The sequence below is a fragment of the Zootoca vivipara genome, chromosome 12 (assembly GCF_965207765.1).
Source record: "Zootoca vivipara chromosome 12, rZooViv2.hap1.1, whole genome shotgun sequence".
Lineage (NCBI taxonomy): Eukaryota > Metazoa > Chordata > Lepidosauria > Squamata > Lacertidae > Zootoca > Zootoca vivipara.
Genome location: NC_142595.1, coordinates 27,602,073 through 27,629,355, shown reverse-complemented (window position 1 = coordinate 27,629,355; position 27,283 = coordinate 27,602,073). Strand labels below are relative to the sequence as shown.

General features: G+C 42.2%; 2 protein-coding genes across 3 annotated transcripts; both read left to right on the top strand.

Moving 5' to 3' along the window:
- The first annotated feature begins 3,005 nt into the window (after window positions 1-3,005).
- LOC118094159 (alpha-fetoprotein-like) lies at window positions 3,006-21,607 on the top strand. 2 transcript variants are annotated; one of them, XM_060281537.2, is made up of 15 exons: window positions 3,006-3,131; window positions 3,668-3,725; window positions 4,949-5,084; window positions 6,176-6,387; window positions 7,522-7,654; window positions 9,847-9,944; window positions 10,830-10,959; window positions 11,670-11,884; window positions 14,141-14,273; window positions 15,176-15,273; window positions 15,874-16,012; window positions 17,449-17,672; window positions 18,493-18,625; window positions 20,354-20,410; window positions 21,432-21,607. In XM_060281537.2, the coding sequence occupies exons 1-14, from the start codon at window positions 3,047-3,049 to the stop codon at window positions 20,399-20,401; spliced, it is 1,842 nt and encodes a 613-aa protein (XP_060137520.1). In that variant the 5' UTR covers window positions 3,006-3,046; the 3' UTR covers window positions 20,402-20,410; window positions 21,432-21,607. The 2 variants fall into 2 exon arrangements, with proteins under 2 accessions (XP_060137520.1, XP_034990101.1); XM_035134210.3 differs by having other exon boundaries at window positions 21,427-21,607.
- Window positions 21,608-24,141: 2,534 nt separating this feature from the next.
- LOC118094150 (olfactory receptor 14A16-like) lies at window positions 24,142-26,958 on the top strand. Its single transcript, XM_035134201.3, has 2 exons — window positions 24,142-24,317; window positions 25,800-26,958. The coding sequence occupies exons 1-2, from the start codon at window positions 24,279-24,281 to the stop codon at window positions 26,775-26,777; spliced, it is 1,017 nt and encodes a 338-aa protein (XP_034990092.3). The 5' UTR covers window positions 24,142-24,278; the 3' UTR covers window positions 26,778-26,958.
- The last annotated feature ends 325 nt before the right edge of the window (window positions 26,959-27,283 follow it).

The following is a 27,283-nucleotide window of genomic DNA, read 5'->3' as shown; positions in this document are numbered from 1 at the left end:
ATGTCTTTGGAGACCTCTGTGCCACAGAGGACACTGTTCAGCTTTTGGGACACTCATTTTAGAAAATAAAAATATCTAGTGGGGAAAATTGACTAAAAAACTCATTATTAGAGAAGCAGTGTGTTCATGTTTTTTGTGTACCTTTTAAAATTATGGATTTGAAATGTAGCATGGTAAACTCACATAAAATCACCTGATGAGAATACGGCAATGCAGAAAGAATTACACCAGGAGTCAAAGTGTGATATCTCTGATCTTATAACACTAGGTGATGTGCTCAAATTATTGGCAATAGCATTATTGGAACAGATCACTTTATAGAATTCCGGGTTAGAAGTTGATTCCATACGAAATAGTTAATGGGGATTTGTGCTACACTCCCAGCAGAGGTTTCCCTCTCAATGCATTTTTAAACTTGCCTTTTATCAGAGGAAATCAGGGCAGCATACATGCCCTCTTGAAATGATTTGTTTTATTATGAATAGAGAAAAACATGGATGCAGCTTTGTTGTTACAATCTTTGGTTACACAGTACTTGCATAATAAACACCAAGATTGCTACATATCTTTTAAATGTAGATGGAGTACAGCACAAGTGGAAGTGTGAATGAACCACAAGAATTTGGAGTACAAGGGAGCACGTGGTGAAAGGGGATGGACTGCCCCTGCGACCTGGCAACCAAACCCTGTGTTGTGGGTGGGAATGTTTGGATGGCCACGACACCCTATTGGAGGTCCCTTGATCCAGGGTGTAATTGGACCAATGGGATGCCAATCAAATAGATTAAGGAACCTCTACTTAAGCCGATGCACGTGTCCCTGAGCTTCCTCTTTTGGGCTCAGAACATCGGAACACCCGCCCACCTCTCCCTATATTTAGGGCTTGTGCTTGACCTTGCTATGCCATCGTGTGTCACCTGTGGCTGGGACAGGGTTACGGCAGGAATTTTCCCCACTTGGCTGATTGGCTGGTGCCATTTGGGTTTCGCCTGCCATGTAGCAAATCGTCACAACCTGTAAGGTTGCGGATAGGCTCTGGTTCAGGTGACGGGGTGGCAGTACGCCTAGCCATCCCTATGCGTTGGGTATTCCGCTAAAGGAACCCACAGACTCATGGCTGGTCTTCCCTTTGAGGGGTTGTCCCCAGAGCCTGAGTCCAGGGGACATCTGGGTGGAGGTCTAGCAGGGCTCCTGCTTGTCTCTGTCCCAGGTGTTCACCTGAGGCTGACTTATGGTTGGTGCCCAGGCTCAGCACTACCTGCAAGGGTGCAGGGAGCTAGTCGAACCAGAGCCTATACAACCACTCACTTGATTGTAATCAGTAAAGTTGTGGCCTAAATTCTGCCAAAAACCAAACCAAAAATTTGAGTCTTGTCTGAATATTTTTTGGGGGGTGGTTAAAAGGTCTACACATGCAAATGTTCCTTATGTGCAAGCATATCAGTTTCCCAGATGGAATGAGCTCTGCTCCCCCTTGTTCTGGGTGATCTCCTAGCAATACCTCCTGAACCAAAAAACACCAAATAAATAAACAACACACTGAGAATTTCCTTTAAAATGTAAAAATCCCCCCTCCTGTATGAATACATTGGCCTCCCAAAAGAGGACATGTCCAGGATTTCCTAGATGTATCGCAACCCTATCTGAGCACCCCGACAAACCAACATCACCCTCCTTTCCATATGGTTCATAGTTCAGCTGGAGAGATGCTGCCATATCTCCCTCATCATGGCTCAGTCAGGACCATACCTGCCAAGTCTCCCGCTGAAAAATACGGGATCAGCGGCGGCGCAGCACCGGAAGTTGCGTAGAAGCAACTTCCGGGGCCGCTCTTCCCATGTGGGCACTGGAAATAGGGCAGAGCAGCACCGGAAGTCGCTTCTACACATGCCGGCAGCCATCTTGGTGGTGGCCGTATGGTGGCGGCCCTCTTGGTGACGGCTGCCGCCATGTGGCCACCACCAAGATGGCCACTGGGCATGCGTAGAAGTGACTTCCGGTGCTGCTCTGCCCGATTTCCGGTGCCCACACAAGAGCAGGACCCAAAATGGAGGCTCCCTGGCAGGTAGGAAATCCGGGGGATTTCTGGGATTTTTCTCCATTTGGGAGAACAGCGGGAAATGGATTAAAATCAGGGGGTTTCCCGTGAAAAACCGGATACTTGGCAGCTAAGGTCAGGACCCAGACCGCTAACTTGAGCCTGGCAGATCTTAAGCTGGCATAAGCCATAAAAAGGGAGAATCCTGGGGAATCAGAGAGAATGGACCCTAAACCCATACATCTGGCCTGACAACCCCACATAAATTAAGCCAACAAATAGGGTGGCCTAACACAAACAATATTTGAAAGATTGTTTCCCCTCTGCCATGCTTCCCATGTATGGGATTTCTCCCTATCTTTAAATTTAATTTTAATACACATTAAAGAGTGTAGGTTCATATATTTTACTAGGTCTGCTCTACGTAAAACTTAATTGGATACAACATATTATCAAATTTGGAAAAGTTTTCCAGATATCCCTGGATAGGTGGATAAGACTCCAGTCTGAGTTTTCAGACTCTGTTGCAAAAGATCAAATGTTTACCTTTCAGCAGCCTTGGAAATTAACGTCAGAGACGCACAGCTCTGAACATGCACTCTTTAATTTGACAAAGAGCCAAAGGCCCACTTGGATCAATTCAATTCACCTTTGGACAACATATTGAGAGGGGAAAAGGTTGGTATATGAGTTATAGGGTAACCCAGAGGGCAGTTTGCTTAAATTCTTTGAAGTACGATAAGGCCAATGTCTATTTGTGCTGATTCTGGGGTGGAGGAATAACTTTGGCAGACTTTGTATGACAAGATACCCCCTTGACAAATATAATGTGTAAATATTTTATTAATGTAATTATTAGCAGGGATATTTATTGTGTCCTAACCAAGTATACGACCGTGAGGTGGGTTCTCATTAACCCAACATGCATGTGATAAAGTATAAAAGCTCCTCTACCCCTTTGCTCTTTCTACCTTTCACATCATCAAAGCCCCTAAACAATTCGGAACCATGAAGTGGGTAACATTCATTTCTTTTCTTTTCTTGGCAAGCTTGGCCGAGTCAAAGCACCTACCCAGACGGTACCGGCATGCAGGTAATATGTCGTTTTATGTCATACGATGCCATAAACCAGTTTGTTTTGGTTGGTAAGATTAGCGTTGCCTTTGTGATTTTTTTTTTTTAAATGTGCGGGTTGAACCTTATTTTTAATAGTGATAGAAAAGTAAGTCAAGTGCACGATAAACACAGGGATTACTAATACATACTAAAGTCTCAACGAGTGCAGTCCCATGGTCCATAGGAGGGTGCCCAAGGTCCATAGGATCAGCAGGATTTCCCACTCTTAAGGGTGCAGAGAAAGGAAGGTGCAGCAGCCAATGTCTCCTCCCTCCAAGGAGGGGCCCACTGCTACTTCATTTCTGATACTGAAGTATTGGGCAAGGCTCATGCATCCCAGAGGCATGATGGATGCCTGCATTCTCTTTTTAACTCAATATGGCTGGAATTCTATACCCATTTACCACTGTGTAAAGTCTACCCAACTCAATAGTGTTTTGGTCTGATGATACGTGCAAATGCTTGCACTACTAGAAGCACTGAGTGAAATTTTGATTATTGTATTCTTTACAGGACATCAGGACACCATAGCGCAAGCTACCGAAGTGACAGCTGATGAGTTTCGAGGGATGTAAGTCTTTTAAGGAAATTTCTTTCCAAATGACCTGAGCAGATACAGAGGCTATGAACTACTACTAGCTTAATATTCTGGACTGTCAATAACAAAATTGTATGAAGCTATTATCAAATGAAGCTAGGCACATTGGTAAACATTATAATCCAATATTTATTTGACGAATCAGATTAATTGATTTAAAATCACTTGATAAATAAATCGGGTTGCCCTTCAATTAATTTTTCAACAATTCTAATTATTTATCAAATAGGGCCTTACTATTAAAAACAATAACCCGCAGAGGGTAAGAACTGTCTTAGAAAGGTCACTCCCCATTGTCTCTGATGACCCTAAGGACAGGCTTGGTGTCACCAGTAGGCCCCTTTGGGAAACTGCCAATACCTTACCATCTCTGTGGAGCCCACAATTGTTGGTGTCTTTCATAAGCACACCTGCATTGATCGGCTGTGTCTGAGAAGCTTCTTTTTTTAAGATTTCAGAAAATCTGTGGTGTATTATGCGGTGTCGGGGGAATTTAAAATGGCAGCTTTCCCACCATTACGACCACTTCAGCAAAGAAAGTCTTCTCAACAAGCCTAGAACAATATCTTCCTAAGGCATAACTGTTTAAAGTTATCTTAGTTTAAAGTTTAAAGTTATCACAATCATTTTTATTTAAATGCTACTGTATGCACTACTAGTCAATTAATCTGCACAAACTCATATAATGAATCTGGAGGACTTATTAAATAGTGCAATAATCCTGGCTTGACTTATTCTCCATCAATAACTGGCCAATTACATAAATACTTACATAAATAATACATTAAATAATTACATAATTACATAATTACATAAATACTGGCCAATTACATAAATAAGGTCAGCTCCTTCCTAAAGACTGTTTAATTTCTCTGTCTCATGAGGCCCCTATTTTCCCTCTAATATTTCTCGTTGTATATTTTGAAAACCAGAGCTCGGGTGCATTCCCATTCCTGGTCTGTTACAAACTGAGACCCTATCCATATAGATATGAAGTTAGGATTCCTTGCCCCAATATATATAATGGAATCTTTGCTTACATTGAATTGTATAAATGTCATTTTAATGTCCATCTACCCAGTTGTGCCATTTGGTTTTAACCACTCAAAAGAATGTGCTTGCTCTTAGAAGTCATGTAGATTATTGTTATCACAGAGGTAACATTTTTAAAAATAAATCATGTATGCATTTTCTAGTGCTTTAGTCCTGTACTCTCAAGTCCTGCAACAAGCAACATTTGAAGAGGTGTCAAAAGTAATGAACGATATTGTAGAACTTCAAAAGAAATGTGTCGCTGATGAAAAATCAGACCCAGAATGTACAAAGCCTTTGGTAAGTGTTTGGGAGCTGAATTTAGAGAACATAGAAATGAAACTGTAGAGAGAAAGCAAATATATTGGGAACTGATCTATGCAGATATGTAGCCCTCTAAAATGGGGAACTTATTAGTTTTAATAGCAGGTTACGTTTCTTGTTGGAACATATCCAGGTTTACTATCTGATATTCAGGGATCTAGTAAAATACATGTTACAGTATTTTGCTTTTAGATTATTTTTAACGTTTTATGTTTTTATTTTATGGTTTCTATCATTTTAATGTTGTCACCTGCTTTGGTAGGGGCAGTGCAGCAGACTTTGAAGGAAGGCAGGAGATGACAGATGGCCATCCAACTTCTGCTTAAAAACCCCCAAGGAGGGACAGCCTATGTTTTCAGTTTCTGTCTCCTGGCTCAAAATATCTCCCTCTCCATGTTCACTGGCAGGAACATTTTGAGTCATAGGTTATTGAAAATATTTGTAGACCCCACCACATACCAGGGCAACGTACAACAAAGTTTCCATGTACAAAATGTACAAAGTACAATAACAAGAATATGGAACAATTATAAAGATGACTAGTTCATCTTTTAAAAATTTCAGCAGAATAGACCTACCAACACAAAAATGTCTTCAAGAAATGTCTGATGATTAGCAGCAAGGATGCCTGCTAAATTTCTGCTGCAATAGTATTCCACAACATGGGATCCATGACCCTATATGTCCAACTTATACTTGGAGCTAATCAGGCTTTTGAAAACTAGAGGGCAACTCTTCCAGATGATCTCAGTGGTCAAACAGGAAAATAAGGGCTCATGCATAAAAAATAACTTTATCAAACAAAGAGTCTATCAAGAAATTTGGTATGGGTATTCCAGCGGTTTATAAACCAACTTAACTTTTCAATAGATCTGTCTGCTGACTGTCCTTTAAACCATGTGTAATATAGAAACTTAATTCTATTGACAACTGCCAGTTTAACATTTAACAGGCTTATATGGATTTCCCCCCCCCCCCCAAAAAATGATGTTTTGTTTATGTGGACTAAGCAAGCAGGCGACTGCAAGTGCAATCAATTGAGAGAACACTTTGCTTCCCTCAACCAGGGTACCGTTTTTGTGGATGAATTTTGCCATGAGCAAGAAATTATTGAGAAATATGGATTTTCTGACTGTTGTGCTAAAGCTGACCCAGATAGACAAGCCTGTATTCTGGCCCATAAAAATGCAACTCAAGGATTCATTCCTCCCTTTCAAAAACCATCTTCAGAGGAAGGCTGCAAAGCATTTGAAGCAGACCCACGTCAAACCCTGGGAAGGTAAGTAGAATGATTCTATGCTGTAACTTTGAAGATTTGGTTGCCCTTTGTGAGACGAATGAAACGCAGATAAGATGTACAAGTTTCTGTTTCAAATCATCTAACAGATAATTGCAAATTCTGACTGCTACTTCATGCAAGCTGTCAAAAATGAAAGATAACCTCACCTCTAGGTAGCAGTGCTCCTTCATCAGTGTCCTAGCCAGCCAGTCTGCAATTTATCCCCACCTTCTCCTGGCCAGGGTTCTAGCTTGCTGACCAGACACACTCTCATCTAGGATTTGCCATTCCAGTCTCACTCATCTCCTCCTTTTCTTTCCCAACTAACACTTGATATGCTGTGGCAGCTGAGTATGCCCAGTCCTTACCGAGCTGGTGTGTGGTGGGATATCTGGCATTGTGTGTGTGTGTGTTTAATAGGTAAAGGTAAAGGGGCCCCTGACCATCAGGTCCAGTTGTGTCCGACTCTGGGGTTGCGGCGCTCATCTCGCTCTATAGGCCGAGGGAGCCAGCGTTTGTACGTAGACAACTTCCGGGTCATGTGGCCAGCATGACAAAGCTGCTTCTGGCGAACCAGAGCAGTGCACGGAAACGCCATTTACCTTCCCGCTGGAGCGGTCCCTATTTATGTACTTGCACTTTGATGTGCTTTTGAACTGCTAGGTGGGCAGGAGCTGGGACCGAGCAACGGGAGCTCACCCCGTTGCAGGGATTTGAACCACCGACCTTCTGATCAGCAAGCCCTAGACTCTGTGGTTTAACCCACAGCGCCACCTGCAAATCTTGGTGGCATGCCCATGCTTCTCAATGGTTTTGTTTGGGCTCCATAGACATCTGAATGGATTGCTTGAGTTTGTTATTGGAGGAAGTGATGTGGAATACTACAAATTGACAAATCTCCTGCATTGAAATCTCTTGGATTTAAGTAGCCCAATTGTGTGCACAGTTGCAGCCCGGGGCTCCATTGTGGGAATTTGAATTTATTTGTTTTTCCTTCTTCTTAGTAGTCTTGGATAAATGATTGCCCTCCCTCTGCTTTATATCATCATCTTAATTTATAAAGGTGCTCACTACCACATTTTTTCATGCAAGAAAGTGCAGTTCGTGTTATTGAAAGGCAACTTTTTATCCTAGGTATGCCTATGAAATTGCCAGAAGATACCCTTTCTCAAAGACCTCCACCATCTTTGCAGGAACTGCAAAATATAAGGCGGTACTGACAACTTGCTGCCAGGAAGCTGACAAAGACGCCTGCTTTGCAGAAAAGGTATTCCGTTATCATCCAGATAATGTAGCTGATGGTTAAGGAATTCACCTCTGCTAGGTTCTTAGGATATTTTTTCCTACCTGCTCAGACTACTGGTCAATCTAACCAAATCTTGTCTACTCCTGGGATTCACACACTAGTTGTTGTGGTTGTTTTTTCCTTCCCTGCACCAATCTGAACATTTAGACGCAGAGACCTCCACCCCTAAATAAAGACACACTTGACTCATTTTAGTTTGGTTTTTGGAAGAATTTAGGCCACAACTTTATTGAATACAGAAAGTGAGTGGTTGCATAGGCTCTGGTTTGACTCGTTCCCTGCACCCTTGCAGGTAGCGCTGGCCAAGGCACCAGCATAGGTCAGCCAAGGGTGAACACCTGGCTAGGCGAAAAGCCGGGAATAGGCTATGTTCAACCCCCCCCCCCCGATGCTCCCCTGGACTCAGGCATGGGCACAACCCCCTCTCAGGGGTTGACCAAACCAGTTGAGTCCCTGGATTCCTTTAACAGTGATACCCTTCACATAGGGATGGTGAAACCATTCTCCCATCCCTATCACCTGAACCAGTGCCTATCCGCAACCTTTCAAGTTGTGACAATTTGCTACGCGGCAGGCGAAACCCAAAAGGCAACAGCCAATCAGTCAAGTGGGGAAAATTCCTGCCATGCCCCTGTCCCAATGACAGAAGACACACGACAATATAGCAAGGTCAATTGCAAAATGCCCTAAAAGTAGGGAGAGGTGGGTGGGTGATCCGAATGCACGAGCCAAAAGAGGAAGCTCTGGGTCACGTGCATGGGTATATATAGGTCCTTCGATCCATTTGGTCTGCGCCCCATTGGCCAGATTGAACCCCACAGCAAGGGACCTACTAATTGGGTGTTGTGGCTGTCCAATCTTACCCATCGACAACACAGTTGGTCAGTCTCCAGGTCTCACCACAACACGTGCCCTCTTTCAGGGAGGACACGATTTTATTTCTAAATGCCAAGGATTGGAACCCAAAGCCTTCAGCCTATAAAGCAGGTGTTTTATCCCTCTCATAATTCTTCCTCAGACTTTAGCATTCCCCTGTATGGGGGGAATAACAGAACGCAAACTGTTAGAACCTATGGTACTTCCTGGTTTTTGTGAAAGCTAAGTAACTTGTAATTTACTTATTTTTAAATAAACTTATTAAAAATTCCTTTTGCAATAAAAAAAGCATTGGCCCTGATTAACTGGGACACCCTCCCTCAATATAAATGCTCCAACCTCTAAGCCAGCCCAATGCAAGTCAAAATTCTCTCTCATGCTCTCTCCCACTCTTTCCTGGCCTTCTCTTGCCATAATTGCTCCTTGGTCACTCACTGCAGGCAAAACTAAGTCTTCCAGCCCTTATACTAATACAAGCTTATACAATATTGAATGCTACGTACCAATCTGTCCAGTATAATTTGGTGCTAGAAGCAGTTGTCAATTACCATTCCTATCCAGCTATGTTAGTTGCTCATTTGGCTCCCACTAATGTCACTAGAAGGGAAGGAGATGAAAGAGATAGATAGATGATAGATAGACAGACAGACAGACTGATAGATTCTAATTGAATTAAATGAAACTTAAAAGTGTTTTAACTTGTCCAATAGTATTGCAATGGATGTTGTTGTGGCACTATTATTATTATTATTATTATTATTATTATTATTTTAAAAAACTTTGCATTTCCACCTATCCTAACTTTTTTGGAATGAAAAATAAAAAAATTCCTTCAGTAGCACCTTAAAGACCAACTAAGTTTTTATTTTGGTATGAGCTTTCGTGTGCATGCACACTTCGTCAGATACCCTGAAACAGAAGTAAGCAGACCCTTATGTATATTCGGGGGGGGGGGTTGATGGGAATGGGTGATGGGCTGATAGGAGTGGTAAACCTGTTGATGGCTTTAAACGACTGCTGATGACTGCAATAGGTCCTGCAGGGGGAAAGCAAGGGCTGAGGTGCCGAAGAAAGCTTAATCATGCATAATGAGATAAGAATCCGATGTCTTTGTTCATCCCAGGTGGCTCCATGGTTTTAAGCTTGGAAATTTTTTGGAATGAGTCAAACACATTTTCCTTCTGATTTCCGTTTTTGTTCTTGTCATCATCATTATTGATGTTAAAGTGTTATTATTATTATTATTATTATTATTATTATTATTATTATTATTACAGGCAACAGAAGTCTCAAAGTATCTGAGAAAAGACTTTGCTCGACAAAAGCAGATATGTTCTGTCCGCAGGAAGCTTGGAGAACTGCCCCTGCGGGCTCTGTAAGTTTAGCTGCATCGGGGGTGAGGTGGGGCAGAGTGAATTACCTACCGTGTTTCCCCTAAAATAAGACACTGTCTTATATTTATTTTCTTCAAATAAATAAGCCTATGGCTTATTTTTTTGGGGGGGGCCTTACTTTTATTAAGCTCCTGGGTTCTGTTGGCTCGGGGTGCTCGGCGCTCTCCTTCTGTACGGCGCTGCTGTGCACTTTGTTGGTGCTGTAGCAGCAGCCAGTTCCGGGTGCCTGCCTCCTCCTGCCGCGGCTGGCATTGCTGCTGCTGGGTCCTGATAGCTCGGGGCGCTCCTACTCACCCGCCTATCACTATGTCTTATTTTCGGGGTATGGCTTATATTGCGCAAATGCTTTAAAAACATTCTGCGGCTTATTTTATGACTACGTCTTATTTTAGGGGAAACATGGAACATAGATTAAGTGTTCCTGAGAAAGACAAAAACAAGACTGAAATATATCAATGCAAAGCATGTGCCAATTGCACTTGTTTCTCAGATAGCATCCTTTTGAGGTGTTCATAGTATTATAGCATTAGGAAAGAGCAATGTGGACATCAGAAAAGTTCCTGGGACATGGCACTTTATCTAGCAACAAGAAAGGAAGGAAGAATATGGGGGATTCTCAGGATGCTAAATTTTGTACCCAATGCTCGATTTTGGAGCTTTTATCTGTTTGTGTGGAGCCATTGAAAGCAACACACACAAGCACACAGCCCAGATAGGCAGCATTTCTAACAAAACACACACACACACAACCCACGTTTGATTGTAGGGCACAATATGTTTATCCTACTGATAATACTAGAATTAAATTGTAGATACCATGCATCTCTCTTGGCATAATCACAACATTTTGTATATTTTCTTTTCAGAAAAGTTGCTCAGCTCAGTCAAAAGTTTCCAAAGGCAGATCTTCCCACAGTTCTCAAGCTTTCTGAGGATATTGTACATGCCTACGCAGAATGCTGCAAGGGTGATACTCTGGAGTGCTTGCTTGATAGGGTAAGTTTTGTCAATTTCAATGTAATTGACTTCAACCCAGCAATACATTATTGCTCAGAAAAGCCAGTTGCTTGCCATTTACTGAATTTAGAACAGAGTTGGGTCAGGCAGACATAAGGCTTATAGGACCTATTCTTTTCTGTGCTTATGTGTGCTCATTTATGCACATCATCATCATCATTATTGTATTTATTTTTATTTTGTCTTTTCCCCTGGCTGGGACTCACAGCAGCTTACTGATAAAATAGTAACAGAAAAAAGCATGTGGTGGTGGTGGGGAATCAATAATTAAAAACAACAATGAAACATTCATAAAGTTAAAACTGTACATATATCAGTCAGTTTCCCAAAGCTTGTGGGAATAGAAAAGTAGTCTTTGTCTTTATAAACTCTGCTGTGAAAGAATCGGGTGCAAGAAAATTAACTGCATTTGAATCTTTGTGTTTACTGACCAGAAGCAATAACAAGTTTCATTCCTGTGCCCATTCCGCCTTGGTACCAGTGAGGCCAATGTAAAAGTGATGAATTTATTCCAGTTGAAATAAGTTTATTTCAATTATGGTTTTGTGACTTGCATTAATATCCAGGATAACAATTGTTATATTGCACAATAATAGTGATACGACGACAGCTACTAACTTTCCAAGCCAGGTCCGCCAGATCACTGCCATAAATATTGACCAGATGCTTTTGAACCTCCTTCCTTACAGGCTGACGTGTCAAAGTACATCTGTTCACATCAAGCCACTATATCTTCTAAAGTGCACGACTGCTGTGAAAAGAGCTTGCTGGAACAAGGAGATTGCCTAGCCCATGCAGAAAATGATGACAAGCCTGCAGATCTCTCTCCCACTGTCAGAGAGTTCATTGATAACAAAGAAGTGTGCCAACACTATGCTGACAACCAGAATCTTCATAAGGCAAAGTATGCCAGGGAAATCCCACACAATCTTTCATTCACCCCTACAGGGAGTTTTGAGTTTCAGCTAAACAAACAAACAAACAAACAAACAAACAGGGTGTTGAAGTATGACTGGGGGGAAAATGAGAGACAGTTGGATATAACTATCTGAGCAAATAAATCTCCCCAAACAATGACTGGAACAAAGTTTCAGGAAGACAAGAGGGAGAAGGCATGAAAGAGAGAGTAGAGAAGGAGCAGGCTGGGGCAGGGAAGAGGAAAGCTAAGTTGCTACAGAAGCAAGTACAGAAATTATTCCTCCACTCTGTACACTCAGGGAGAGCAGTGCACAGACTAGGACTTCTGTATGATCACGGTAGTTTTCTGGGAGGGATGAGAGCTCAGATAGTATTTGCTGTTGTTGACAGCAGTAGTAGTTTTTGTAGTTGTTCTTGATATCATTATGAGTCATCTTTCCAAGGCTAATGTGGCAAAATTCAGTAGGGGAGAGGGGTCCAACAGTGACACCTGTATTTTCCCCATATAATATTCCTGGAAGCAACACAATGTGATCACTCTGCAAAATCTCCTCTGTTGTGTAAAATACTGTCCTTGATTTGGATCAGGAGTGTCTGAAACATTCTCTCTCTCTCTCTCTCTCTCTCTCTCTCTCTCTCTCTCTCTCTCTCTCTCTCTCTCTCTCTCACACACACACACACACACACACCCCTCTGAATATTAATTGGGATTTTCATATCTAATGTACATGAAAGTTGAAGTATTGCTGAGATATATTTGAAGTTCTTTGACTTCAAATATATATATTTGACTTCAAATATATATATATATATATATATATATATATATATATATATATATATATATATATATATTTGAACCTCAGACCCGGAATCAAATGTGACCTGCACAGCCTCCATACTGCACCAGATTGGCTAGGGCAATCTGGCAAAAAGGAAGAGGAAGAGGAAGAGGAAGAGGAAGAGGAAGAGGAAGAAGAAGAAGAAGAAAGACTCTACACAGGCCTCACCCCTTACTAGCATCATTTCACTTCTTCCTTCAAGGACTTTTGCCTGGAAGGAATGTGTCCTTTAACTCAATAATACTTTTAGCTTGCTTATTTAATTTATATGCAGAATTCATCATGCAAAAGGCTGGACTAGATGAATCCCAAGCCGGAATTAAGATTGCCAGAAGAAATATCAACAACCTCAGATATGCAGGTGACACAACCTTGATGGCAGAAAGTAAGGAGGAATTAAAGAACCTTTTAAGGAGGGTGAAAGAGCAGAGTACAAAATATGGTCTGAAGCTCAACATCAAAAAAACCAAGATCATGGCCACTGGTCCCATCACCTCCTGGCAAAAAGAAGGGGAAGAAATGGAGGCAGTGAGAGATTTTACTTTCTTGGGCTCCTTGATCACTGCAGATGGTGACAACAGTCACGAAATTAAAAGACGCCTGCTTCTTGGGAGAAAAGCAATGACAAACCCAGACAGCATGTTAAAAAGCAGAGACATCACCTTGCCGACAAAGGTCCGTATAGTGAAAGCTATGGTTTTCCTAGTAGTGATGTATGGAAGTGAGAGCTGGACCATAAAGAAGGCTGATCGCCAAAGAATTGATGCTTTTGAATTATGGTGCTGGAAGAGACTCTTGAGAGTTCCATGGACTGCAAGAAGATCAAACCTATCAATTCTGAAGGAAATCAGCCCTGAGTGCTCACTGGAAGGACAGATCGTGAAGCTGAGGCTCCAATACTTTGGCCACCTCATGAGAAGAGAAGACTTCCTGGAAAAAAACCCTGATGTTGGGAAAGATGGAGGGCACAAGGAGAAGGGGACAACAGAGGACGAGATGGTTGGACAGTGTTCTCGAAGCTACGAACATGAGTTTGACCAAACTGCGGGAGGCAGTGGAAGACAGGAGTGCCTGGTGTGCTCTGCTCCATGGGGTCACGAAGAGTCGGACACAACTAAACGACTAAACAACAACAACAGTTGTATAGAAATGGGTTTGTGAGTTGTGCATAGTGACTAGTTTACTGTACAAATGTACAATTCACATTTATTGCTGCAATTATTTTTGACTCTAGCCCTATACACCCCTGGCAGTGCCTCCCCTCCCTCCCACCCACTGAAGGTTGCTGAGAAGGGAATGTAGCCCTTAGGCTGAAAAGTGTTTCCTTTCAATGTTTATTTCCGTTGGTGTTGTCATCCTCATCTTCATACTTTGTTAATGGGATATTTCCTGTGTTTCAGGTTTGTGTATGAATATTCCAGGAGACACCCAGAGTTATCTCCAGAGTTGCTTGTGAGACTTGGCAAAGGCTACGGGGATTTGTTGGATAAGTGCTGCCCTCTTGAGAATACTGTGGAGTGCCTTGGCCATGGGGTGGGTTATGATTCATCTCCATACAAAGGATATTTGCTTGTTTTGTGATACCCAGAAGACAGGTTGTGAACATTTTGTAGGACAGGTAGAACTAGCGCTTACAAGGCAGGGATCTTTCCTAGGACTACCTAGGATGGAAAGGGTTGGACCTGGGAACTTTAGGATGGCAAAGATGTGCTTTTCAATCCTCAAGTTTTGGGCCTTCTTCTTCCATGTTCCCTTTTGTAGGTGGCTTGCCCCTGTTGGTTTAAGCATGCTGCTGCTAAGCAGTCTCACACAGCCTCATATTCAAAGGCCTGTGCTTGAGAATACCAAAATCCAGTGCAGATATACACCAACTCTTGCAAAGCAACCATTTGGTGTCAGGCATTGCCTATGTTCAGATAACAGAAAGAAAATTTCCTGAGGTGCATGTTTTTAAGCAAAATGATATAATTCACTCCTCTCAGAATAATGCATAGAACTAAATGTAATCATCCTGTGGATTTCACATTTCTCTGAATTGTTTGATCCTGTACCAAAAATGTACAAAAAGGAGCTTTAGAAATGTAAATGTTAAGATAAAATTTGCACTTGAAGACATATTTTGCCATAAATATGACTTTCCTTTGTCGCCTCATAATAGGCTATTGCCACCCTTTATCTCCCTCAAATGGATTCTTCTGGTGTTGCCACTTACATTGTAGGAAATGATGCTGTGAAATTTCATATTTAGCCATTTGTATGTTTTTAAAAATGCCTTTGTCAATCCTCATCTATGTTTACCTTCAAGAAAGCTCTTGTCTTCTTTTGCATCAAAGGCATGTTACAGGGCCTGTTCAAGCTTCCTCTCAAAGCTGCATCTTTTCTTATAGTTCTGTTCTTAAAAATATACATATATCAGAAATTCTCCTTTCTTTCAGGAAGAAGAGCTCAAAAAACACATTTCTGACACCGTGGAAACGATGAAGAAAAACTGTGCTCTGCATGCAACAACAGGAGACTACCTCTTCCAAAATGAGTATGTTTTTTTATTGTCATAAGATTTCCAGCTTGTGAAAAGGGGCAAGATGCTCAACAATTCAAGTGACCTCAGGATGCAAAAAAACCTTTCTGAGACAAAAGAACTTCAATGATTGCCCCCTCATCTATTGAAGAGTAAGAGTTCTAGTTGTTGCTCATATCTCTCTCAGGAATTCACCATCAGCTAAGTAATATGATGTCCTACTAGCTGTGTAACAAAAATCAGGGTAAAAACTATCTGTGTGTTTGCTTAGGTAGAAACAGAAGATGTTGTGGGGATGGGAAGAACTCTTGAAATGAAACTCCTTTTCCCATAGTCCCACCATAGTCCTTAAAAGAAGCCTCACTTGTCTTCTCCAACTTGTGGAAGACAATGAAATTTCCTCATTACTGCAAGGCATGGTTTTTTAAAAGCCAGAACTCGCTGGAACTGAGTTCCAGCACCTCTCAGGTGGGCGCCCTTGCCATTCTAAGAAAACGAAGGAGGCATTCATGGTGCGTGTCCGGCACCTCTTTTTCTAGAAAAATAGCACTGTTGCAAGCCCACCTCAGATGAGCATGGCATCCCAAATGTCCTCTGACTAAGATCTCTTTGCAGAATGCTGGTCCTCTACACCAAGAGAGCACCCGAGCTGACATTTGACGAACTGTACGAGTACACCAAGGGACTCACGAAAGCTGCTTCCAAATGCTGCAACGAAGATGAAGCCCACAAACTGCCATGTGCTGAGAAATATGTGAGCATTTTCTTCTCCATATTTGCCTCTCTGTCTGTCCTTGCCCCTTTCCTTCCCACCCACCACCCCAGAATTCCATTAAGTGTCCTGGGCCCAAACTGTTTGGGGATTTAAATGTAATGACAGTCTATTGGAATCGAGCTGAGAAGTACAGAACAGCCATGATCAGCCCAAGATACTGCAATGTCTCTGGTGAAGTACAAAATGACATCCCTCTTATTCCATTTACGAATGCCCCTCACAATGGCATCAGGCTCTTGCTGGTAACAGGATAGCATTGTCCACTGCATCTAAGGGCACAGGTTAGCTAAGAGGCCATAGAGACAGAGCTGTGCCCATTGCCTGTCCCTCATCACTTGCTTCCTAGGTATGGGCCAGCTAGAAGAGCAACAAATGCTGGAGCATCATGCTCCACACCATGAGACCCTCATGTCCAGTATACCTGAAGGAGCGTCTCCACCCCTATCGCTCCACCCCCCATCATGCTGCCCGGACACTGAGGTCCAGTACCGAGGGCCTTCTGGCGGTTCCCTCGTTGCGAGAAGGCAAGTTGCAGGGAACCAGGCAGAGGGCCTTCTTGGTGGTGGCGCCCGCCCTATGGAACGCCCTCCTATCAGATGTCAAAGAGAAAAACAGCTACCAGATTTTTAGAAGACCTCTGAAGGCAGCCCTGTTTAGGGAGGCCTTTAATGTTTAATAGATTATTTTATTTCATTTTTCTGTTGGAAGCTGTCCAGAGTGGCTGGGGTATAAATAAATAAATAAATAAATAAATAAATAAATAAATAAATCTGCCCCCCCCCATAAAATCCCTTCCTACATTGAGCATATTGCAAAAATCTAATCTACATGTGACATATTACTACTACTACTACTACTACTACTACTACTACTACTACTACTACTTTACTCTGCCAATCTGACTGGGTTTCCCCAGCCATTCTGGGTGGCTTACAGAACATATAAAAGCATAGTACAATGTCAAACATTTCAGGCTGGGTGTGGACTTCATGTCAATGGTGGCTATGGCCCAAGGCGACACCTTTCACAAATTTGCAAGATACACGCACAGAGCATTCGCACATGTGCAGTACAAAATTAGACACATTTGCCATGCACTGCATTACAGTGAGAATGCATATCTGATTATTAAGCTAATGACTGGGAGGGGCAATTTCTATCCCCATCATGACAAAGGACTTTTTGGAGAGGTCGAATGCCCAGCTCAGGGTCAGGATACAGATGAAAATAACTCTACCCTACAGGTACTCTTCACACATCCCCTTCCACAGAGCTAGATTATCACCCCCCCCCCCAAATGATATATACTTCAATTTGCTTGCCTTTTCCCCCTAAACTAAAATGCAGTCTTTCTTCATAGGGGCGTTGTTCAGCTTTTTGACCCCTTTGGTTACTGTTTTCTGAAACTCTTCCAGGTCTCCTTTGTGCTTGGAGAGATATGTCGACGACATGAAGAACATCACATCAACAAACAAGTGTGCAAATGCTGTAGTGACTCCTTAACTTTCCGTCGGGAATGTTTCAGTAGTTTAGGACCGGATCCAGAATATGTCCCTATACCATTTTCTCCCGACCTGTTCACCTTCAATGCAGATTTATGCACAGCTGATGCAGAAGTTCTGAAGCGCAAGAAGCAAAAGTAAGAAACCAGAAGCATGCAGCCCAATATTTGGCTGGTTATTTCAAATCAGTTAGTGTTTATGGACTTTAGCTTTCTTCACCACTTTAACTTCTGACCAAATGCACCTTGCTGCCTACACACTGCCACCCTCTTTGGCTTCTCAGAAAGTTCTCCTATTTGAACGCCCATTCCTTTATCCTATTGTCTTCTCAGCCCTCCTCCCTCAATATTTCCTGGGTTTTTGCCTTTCCTGCCCCTCTGTTCCCTAGGACCTTTCACCTTCCATTTCAGAGGGGAAGCATTGTCTCCTGCCTTGTAACATCATTTCCAACCCTATAATATCCCTAAAGGTACCCCTGACCGTTAGGTCCAGTCGCAGACAACTCTGGGGTTGTGGCGCTCATCTCGCTCTATAGGCCAAGGGAGACGGTGTTTGTCCACAGACAGCTTCCACGTCATGTGGCCAGCATGACGAAGCCGCTTCTGGCAAACCAGAGCAGCATACAGAAACGGTGTTTACCTATTGATCTACTTGCACTTTGACGTGCTTTCAAACTGCTAGGTGGGCAGGAGCTGGGACCGAGCAACGGGAACTCACCCCGCCGCAGGGATTCAAACTGCCAACCTTCTGATCGGCAAGCCCTAGGCTCTGTGGTTTAGACCACAGCGCCACCCGTGTCCCACATAATATCCCTAGTGGTGACCTAAAGTGATCATAATGGCCCATTTTTGAAGTGATGTTTTGAAGATAGGAAATGCTTGGCCTGCTTTTACTTTCTCATCACTTTTCATGAGGCTAACGATTCCATCCTCCAACTTACTCTTGTTGTCATTGCAGGCAGCTTGTCGACTTGATAAAGCACAAGCCCACAATCACCGATGAACAACTAGCGAGCCTGATTGTAGATTTCCAAGGCATGATGACACAGTGCTGCGAAGAGGCTGAGCATGATACATGTTTTGCAAAAGAGGTATTTAAAAAAAAGAAGAAGACAAGTATCCATATCATTTTTTTCTTTCACTGGCAGTGTGACAAGGCTGTGGGCATGTGGTGGAAGATGAATGTGTGGCCCTGAACTCCTAGTCAGTGATGTGTGGCAAACAGGCATTTCTGCAGCTCTCTGAGAAGACACACCTCAGAAGATGTCTTCATTAAAGGGATGCAACTAGTGGGATTGCCTGTTGGAAGCAGCACCATGAGTAGAAGGCATGGGAGACTAGATTAGAGATAATCCACGTGACTTAAATTTCCGCTGAGTATACTCAGTGCTATTTTTTTTCCAGAAAAAGAGGTGCCAGAACTCACCTTGAACACCTCCCTTATTCTTTCATAATGGCAATGGCACCCACCTGAGAGGTGCCAGAACTGAGTTCCAGTTAGAAAAAGTCCTGAGTATACTAATTCAGAATCAAGACTGTGAGTAGATGTCCTTAGGACTGCACTGAATACAAGGCAGAGAAAGGATCAAGTGCAGAAGTATCGTCCAGAATGAAAGAACAGAATACTCAAATGGGGAAAGGGGGAATACATTCTAGCTCAGATGCTTTTGTGTATGGGAAGCATGTGATGGTATACGGTTGTGTTCAACACACACACACACACACACACACACCAACAACAACAACAACCGTTGGCTACAAAATGGTAGGTTACTATTAAACTGGGTTGCTACAGAGAAGACTGAGAGCTACCAAAGCAGTAGACAACAGGGCTGTTCATAGACAGCTCTGACCCATCCTGTGGTCCCAATCTACAACCCCTAGATCAGGCCAACCTACCCTGTGCTGCTCTGTGAACCACTTATCCCACCCTGGATCTGTTCCCACAGTAATTTAGGAGCAGAGCAGACAGTAAGGAAGGGGCAGGAGAAGCTAGGAGCTGTTGCATCTCCTTCTTTCCCCCTCCAGTTGGACTTAATCCTGTGGGGTGCTGCACCTTGTTGAGTGACTTCTCTGCACACAAGGAGGCTGCTTGAGAAGGAACAGCAAAAGTTTTGTTGCTGCTCCACGAGTGGCCTCCCTGCAAGAAAGGGAAGCCACTTGTGAAGGAGTAGCAACCTGTACTGCACAGCTGGCAAGTGGGAGGATCTGACCCTGTGGGGTGCTGCTTTGGGGGACAGGAAGAAGGAAGAGTCTGACAGGAAGGAGAGGCAGGATAGGATTGGCACCCACCCACTCCTACCTTTCCCCACAAAGACATAACTGTCTATTAGGTCACTCCTTTTCATACTTTCTCCGTCTTCCTGCCTCTGGCAGCCCCAGTTCTCTCTGGACAGTCCACATTGCAGCCATTTGGGGCCTGGGTCAACCAAGGCCCAGATTTTCCTGAATCACTTCAATGCAGTTCTGTTTGTCCAAATCTAGTAGACAAGTATTTGGCAATGAGTTTCCCAGAAACCAGGGCCTGGGTCTGAAGGTTAAGGTGTGAGCAAGAGAACAAAAAAAGATATGTTTCTTTGTTTGGATGTGGTGCTCTGGACAAATGGAGTTGTAATAGCTGTTTTTGCTGAACAATTAAAGTGAGACTGTGGGTGATGAGACAGAGTTTTAAGCTCCTTGCTTATGTAGAACTGACTCTCCATATAATTTATGAGAGGCTGTTAAACTAGCATGATTAACTATTCATCCAGTGAAAGAACTATGAGGAATACTTTCCTTAACAATGTCTGAGGGAATCGTGTGGTTTTTTTTCCTTCCAGGGTCCCAAACTGATTGAGAGGACCCGAGCTGCTTTTGGAGAAAACTAAACATCTCAGGTGAGCAGATGTGGAAGAGAGGCTTGTGTGAGGGTGTCTCAGTGATTTTGTACTGATGGAAAGCCCTAAGAAGGGATGTAATCAATAGCTACCTGGTACCTGCTGTGGATGCAGTTATGCACGGGGGTCCATGATTGCATTGAAAGTTAGTGGATTGTTCTTTGTATTTCCAGAATCATTTAGTTCTCTATTGTTTTAGCTACATGCCTGATACATAGCCGTAGCCAAACATGACATTATGGATGTTCGTGTTACATTATACGAGCACACAATCTGCATACAATATCTGTGTTCACAAATAACTGGGGCAAACCCAGTTTGTATCACTCAACAGTCTGTGCACCTGTATAGACAATAACTGAGCTACACAAAGAAGTGTACGCTCTTTCACACAAACATATGAACATTTTACATGTGTAGACACAACTGGTACATGTATACAGTTTAATGCATAATTATGCTATGGCAGAAGGCTGCATATCTGAATCATTTAGTAAGCATGCCTTCCAGATTCATGTAATACACTCCCATTGGAGATACAGAGAAATGCATCTTCTGAGATATTAAAAGATTTTATTATTTCACAGTTCTGAAAGGGAACCAAGGTTTGTAGGGTCTATTGCATCCACCACACATACATGGTTGCAAACACACATTGTTCCTACATGTTGCAGTTAACTGTTTACATTATCAAGTGGACAATCTGAACTCAAGTAACCTGCCCAGCCCCCACATTTTCAACCTGATATTCAGACTTGGAATGGTAGAAGAAGATCCCCCCCCCAAACTCACATCTGAGTCTCCCTGGAATTTATCTTCCCTCATTATGAGTGGAACGTTCTCAAGTGGGAAGAATCAACTCCGTCTTACCGGACGATCTTTAGGTAACTAATATAATGGGACTGTGTGAATTGAGTGAGGTAGCTTTTTATTTTCTAAAATGTTCTGCAGGTTAGCCTTGGGACTTGTTCTCGCTTACTGCTGCAAACCATTTATTGGTTCTTATTTTCTTCTAGCCCAGCAATGGAAGAATCCTGGAGATAAAGTCCAAATATGCTCAAGCGCCCTCGAATGCTTGCTTCATTGTTAAATGTCCCCCTTCTAATTCAAAGGAAATGAGGATGTGATTCTTCCATAATCTTCATCTCTCATGACAGTCGTACTGTTGAGAATGAATAAAGTCTTTAAACAAATACATCCCCTTTGCAGTCCAGTGATTCATTTAATCAGAGCTAAAACAAATGTGCTGTGATTTTGTGCATGGATGCTGTATTAGTGTGGGGGAGTGGGGTGGGTGTAGGACCTTTGGGGGCACTCTGTAACTATGTGTGTATAGAGCAATTCAGCAGGCCAAATTACCTGCTTCTCACCTTCACCCACCAATTCTAGAGCTCCCACCAACATAGATGTGCCAGTTCCTTTACCATTATCTTGTCCCAGGTTCCTTAAGCATGTTTGCAGCCCGACTCCCATCTGGGATGTTCACCATGTATGGATGAATGGAAAAATATTTAGGTGTTCTTGCCCTTCCTAGCTAAGTAAGGCACACCTCTGATAGTTAAGTCTTTATTGACAAGAAAAGCATGTACAGTAGCTTCCACAGTGCTCCGGATACACACTCATACACACTTCTAGCCTCAAGGCGGATGTCCACAGGTCCAGGCCCTGTGGACTAGTTGCAGCAACAGGAAGACTCCATCCTCCACTGCCAGCCTCCAAACCCCGTCCTGATGGGTTGTGTGCCTGCAACCTGAGATTTCTCCTGCGTGGAAGCCGCTGCTTCAAGACCTTCCCGGTTCTAGGAGACAGCAGAATGGGGGAAGGTGGGGAGTCTACTGACCCATCTGTTGGCTCAACAGCCTCTTCTTCTGCTACATATGGCACACTTTCCTCCATCTCAGGCTGCCCTGACTCTCCGTCTCTCCTGGCTCCTGCCTTGCAGGTGGTGTAAAACCCCACAAATCACCTCTCCTGGTTATCTGTCCTGGTCCCTGCCTCCACCCCACACTCTTTGGAGTGCTACCAGTCCTTGACAGTAGGTCAGTTCTACTCATTGTCTCATGTCAGGTTATAGATTGAAAGGGTGGGACTGGATTGTATGCAATAAGATTTCAGGGATAATGTTCTTGTAACGCAAGAAAACCCCTCCCTTCATGAAAACAGCTAGCACTTGAAGCTGAAGGTTCTGCAAATCCATTTTTTCCTGGTCTGAACATTTTCTAAACATATAGCAATTTTATAAGTGTGGAAGCATTCAATAAAACTATCTTCTCCCTTTAGTAAGGGAAAGGAAAGCAGCCCATAATCTCTGCCTTCTGACTCAATTTTCTTATTTTCTCCATCTTGGTCGTAGCAGGATATGAGCTTCTGTTTTCACTGTTTCACATTTCTACACAATATGAAAATATCACAGACAAACTGCAGAATAATTCAAGTGTGCCAAAACATGTGAACAAAGGGCTTTTAAGCCATAAGAGCAAGAGTTGGCACCAGACACAAGCCTGTAGAGAATATTCTGCAAAATGACTCCTTTTTTTGGCTGGGTAGGAACAGGCTGGGAGGATGTTATAGCTCTACCCAAGGGCCATGCAATGCTTCCCTGCCCCTCATATGAGTAAAATAAACTTCTGCGACCATGAGCCCAGTATATCCATGAAAGCTTCCCATGCAGTTGAGATTCTGTGTGGTAGAAGACTACTCACACAAGGGCCTAAGGGCACAGAAGAGTCATATGGTCAATAGTGCATCCCACATTTGAGGTGTAAAATGGATCGGCTGGATGCTGAAAGGAATGCACATGCTAAGAAGGGCACTTGGGATCTTAAGACACATAGTTAAAAAAAAGGAACAAGATAGAGGGAACTCAGATGCTGAGATATTAAGAGATGTTATTATTTCACAGTTCTGAAAGGGAACCAAGGCTTGTAGGGTCTATGCAGGCTTGTAGGGTCTATGAAATCCCCACCATCCTTGACCACTGGTCCTGTTAGCTAGGGATGATGGGAGTTGTGGTCCCAAAGCATCTGGAGGGCCAAGTTTGGCCATGCCTGGCATTGCATCCATCACACATTTGCTTCACTATGAACAAGATTGTCAGGATTTTGGATTACTTCAAAGGCTTCCCAAATTTGTTGGATGAGGGGCGTCAATGGAAGAAAAAACAGGTGTTTTTATTTCGTATGAGCCAAATTTCCTCTTTTAATAGTCTCTATGGACATAACAAACACTCTTGTTGTAGGGATGATTCTGAAAAGCAGTTACCTCGATGGCATTTATTTACATTATTCAGTGGCAAACCCAAGACTGTTAATGGCAAAGGAACAAGAAAGAGAGAAACCCCATGTGACATTGTGATTATTGCTTGAATTTATATCATCTGGTACTCCATGGAATCTTTTTACAATGGAACCTCGGTTTATGAACACGTCGATTTACGAATTTTCGGTTTGCGAACGCCGCGGACCCATCTGGAACGGATTAATTCACTTTCCATTACTTTCAATGGGAAAGTTCGCTTCAGTTTATGAACGCTTCAGTTTATGAACAGACTTCCGGAACCAATTGTGTTCATAAACCGAGGTACCACTGTACATGTAAACAGTAAAACACATACAAACATACCACATACCCATGAGTCTTTTCTTTTGAGTTTGATTAGACTCCTGGGAGGGATGGAAATGAATATGGATAAAATTCATTGCAGCATCTCCTTTTTCTTTCTGCCGGTACAGAGAAAAGTAAGAGAGATCGCCTCTCAAACAGCTGTGGAGAGAAAAGGATATGATACATAGATGAAAAGGCGAATCACAGTGGCTACCCAGAAAGAAAACACAGATCACAATCAGGCAGGAAAAAGAAAAATGTAAACATGCATGAAAATACCCAAGATCTACCTGTAAACAGCTTGGTAAGTCAATCTCATGGGATACTTTTCAGTCTGTTTACTGGCGACCTGATTAATAAAAAGCAAATTTTATTCCAATTTTATTCCAATATTTATGGATTCTCTAGTCAAAAAGTCTGCAAAGTTTAGATATGCAGAAATGTCGCCATATCACCAAGAATGGTACCATTCCATTCAATAAAGAGAATATTCTTTCCAGTGCTTCCTTATTCCCATTGAAGAGACATTGAAGAGAATGAGTCAGTCTAAGTCCCTCTTTGTTTATGCATACTGGAAACCTGACATGGGCAAAGACATACAGGGATTGCCCCCAAAGCCTGCCACTACCCCTTCTTTGTGCATAGTTGCTGTGGGATTATTCAAATACCTTTTTTCAGTTTTGGCTGGTATAATAATAGTGGCCCTGCTTGCACTGGGATAGTTTAGCCAGAGTTGTTGAGGCAATGATACTCCAGTAATGTAATTCCCTTTTAGATCTCTCATCCCCAGCAAATTGAAAGGTGCTCAGCACCAAGTTCCCTGGATCTATTTGTCAGAAATCTGGAAGGTTTCTTACCAAGGAGTACCTCTCTCATGTAGGCTATTTTCTAACCGTTTTCCAAAAAACATTATCCTTCTGAAATTTGGCAGAAATAGTGGCTTAAGGGTCACCTTGTTCAGAACAAAATCCACCTCTGCCTAACTAACTAACTAACTAACTAACACACACAAAAACTAACACAAAGCTGCCCATCACAAAAGATCCTGAATCATTTTCTTGTAATTTGGGATATATATATATACTATGTATACTATGTGAGATTTTCCTTGTGTCTGGTACAAAAACTACAGTTAGGACAGTATGCTGCAGCATCATTGCTAACAAGAGTGAGATTATGTGGGCACATTGCACCTTTGCTCAAATAAGTGTACCAGCTGCCAATTCCTTACTATGCCAAGTTTAAGGAGTTACTGTTAACATATAAAGCCCTAAATAGGTTGGGGTCAGTTTATCTGAAGACTTGCTTGGCCTCACACATTCAAACTCTATAGCTCCAACCTGTGGCACTTCGTAGTTGTACCAATGCCATGTGAACTTTGTTCTTAATCAGGGATGAAATATTCAGAGTAGCACCAATATTTATAACTCCTTGCTTTGAACATCAAATAGAATCTCTCTTTGGACTGTTTAAAATGTTTCCTAAAACATTCTTTCTGTTGACAAGTTAACCCACACATGGAATTTTATGAAGTCTACTAGTTTTAATTTTTTCTTGTTTTATCTGGGGGGGTTTTCCAGGAGGGAATACAATACTCTATATCAAACACTTACATTTTTAACAGACTATGCATTTTGTTGAATAAATAAACAATAATTATTTCTTAAACAAGCAATGGTTAATTGGCGATCTAAGTCAACCTACTTGTTCCATTGGGGAGCATGCATCAAAACATTTTTCTCCTCTTCCTCCTCCTTTCTAAAATGGTTGTGCCCTCTCTTTGCAGGTACTACACAGCCGTACAATGTTCAACCAGTCATCTAGAGTGGTGGAATTCCTTCTGCATGGATTCTCTGATACTCAGGAATTGAAGACATTTCATTTCATTACATTCTTGATCATTTATCTGATTGCTGTCACTGAAAACCTCCTCATCATCACAGTCATAATTTTCAGTCCTCAGCTTCACAAACCCATGTACTTTTTTCTAGCCAATCTGGCATCCCAAGACCTTGGCTCCATATCTGTCTCAGTTCCCAAATCCTTGGCAAATTCGCTGATGAACACCAAGACCATTTCATACAATGGATGCATCTGCCAGGTTTTCTACCTTATCTTCTTCACTGTATCTCATTTTGTCCTCCTTGGCATCATGGCATATGACCGCTACTTTGCTATCTGCAATCCTCTGCACTATGAGACTGTGATGAACAGGAAAGCATGTGTCAAAATGGCAATCAGTGCATGGATTACAGGGCTTATCTATTCCACAGTATATACTGGCAGTACATTCACAATTGAGTTCTGTTCAAATGACATTAATATGTTTTTCTGTGAAATTCCACAGCTATTCAAAATTGCTTGCTCTGACTCATATCTCATTGCATTTTGGGTTCTTTGTGTTGGTGCCTCTCTGGCCTTTATCTTCCTTGCTCTAATAGTTTATGCATACGTTAAAATCTTCAGTGCAGTTCTAAAAATTCCTTCTGCCCAGGGAAAGGGAAAAGCCTTCTCAACTTGCTTGCCACATCTTATTGTAATATCTTTATATTTGGTTAGCGGTTCATTTGTCTATCTGAAGCAAAGCTCTGTGTCACTATCATCAAGTGACACAGAGCTTTTGGATCTTGTTGCTTCTATGTTCTATTGCATGTTTCCACCAGTTATGAACCCATTAATCTATAGCATTAGGAATAAGGAATTGAAAACAGCATTATGGAAGTTGAATACAAATCTCTTCTCCCAATGCTCCCCCAATTTCTAATGGCCAGAAAATGGATTACCTTATATTTTCATTTTAAAAAACCTGTAAATAATTTATAAACATTTATTATACATAAATCACTATTTGCATACCAAATGTAAACCTTTGGAGAACAAACTTTCTAAATAACAACAATTTCTGTATTTGTTTTCTTGTGTTAAAAAGTGGAAACATTTTTGTCAATTTGCTTACTTTGTACTTATTTTCTCACACTGTTTTATGTTTGTTCTGCTGCATTGTGTCAGATTCATGGTAAGTCAGAACTATGTTTTTCAGCTTGATTATATGCATGCCTTTGCAGATGTGGGTCCATATTGGCCTAATAAGCAGATTTCCACCAGCAAGATCCGTGTATCATTGAGTGGGTGTAGTTGTCTTTAGACTCATGTGAGTTGATGGAGACAGCCCCATGAAAAGTGGTGTTTCTGGATTCACAAAGTTGCAAAGATTCTGGCAAAGGAGCTACAAACTACCCACCAAGTCCAATTTTTGCTGTAGAATTGGTA

What these genes read in the sequence shown, in the direction of transcription:
- LOC118094159 (XM_060281537.2), top strand. Translation starts at nt 3,047, where the DNA reads ATGAAGTGGGTAACATTCATTTCTTTTCTTTTCTTGGCAAGCTTGGCC. An exon ending in ACGCCTGCTTTGCAGAAAAG is followed by an intron (nt 7,655 to 9,846) that starts GTATTCCGTTAT and finishes TTATTATTACAG; the next exon opens with GCAACAGAAGTCTCAAAGTA. An exon ending in ATACATGTTTTGCAAAAGAG is followed by an intron (nt 18,626 to 20,353) that starts GTATTTAAAAAA and finishes TTTTCCTTCCAG; the next exon opens with GGTCCCAAACTGATTGAGAG.
- LOC118094150 (XM_035134201.3), top strand. Translation starts at nt 24,279, where the DNA reads ATGCATGAAAATACCCAAGATCTACCTGTAAACAGCTTG. An exon ending in ATCTACCTGTAAACAGCTTG is followed by an intron (nt 24,318 to 25,799) that starts GTAAGTCAATCT and finishes CTCTCTTTGCAG; the next exon opens with GTACTACACAGCCGTACAAT.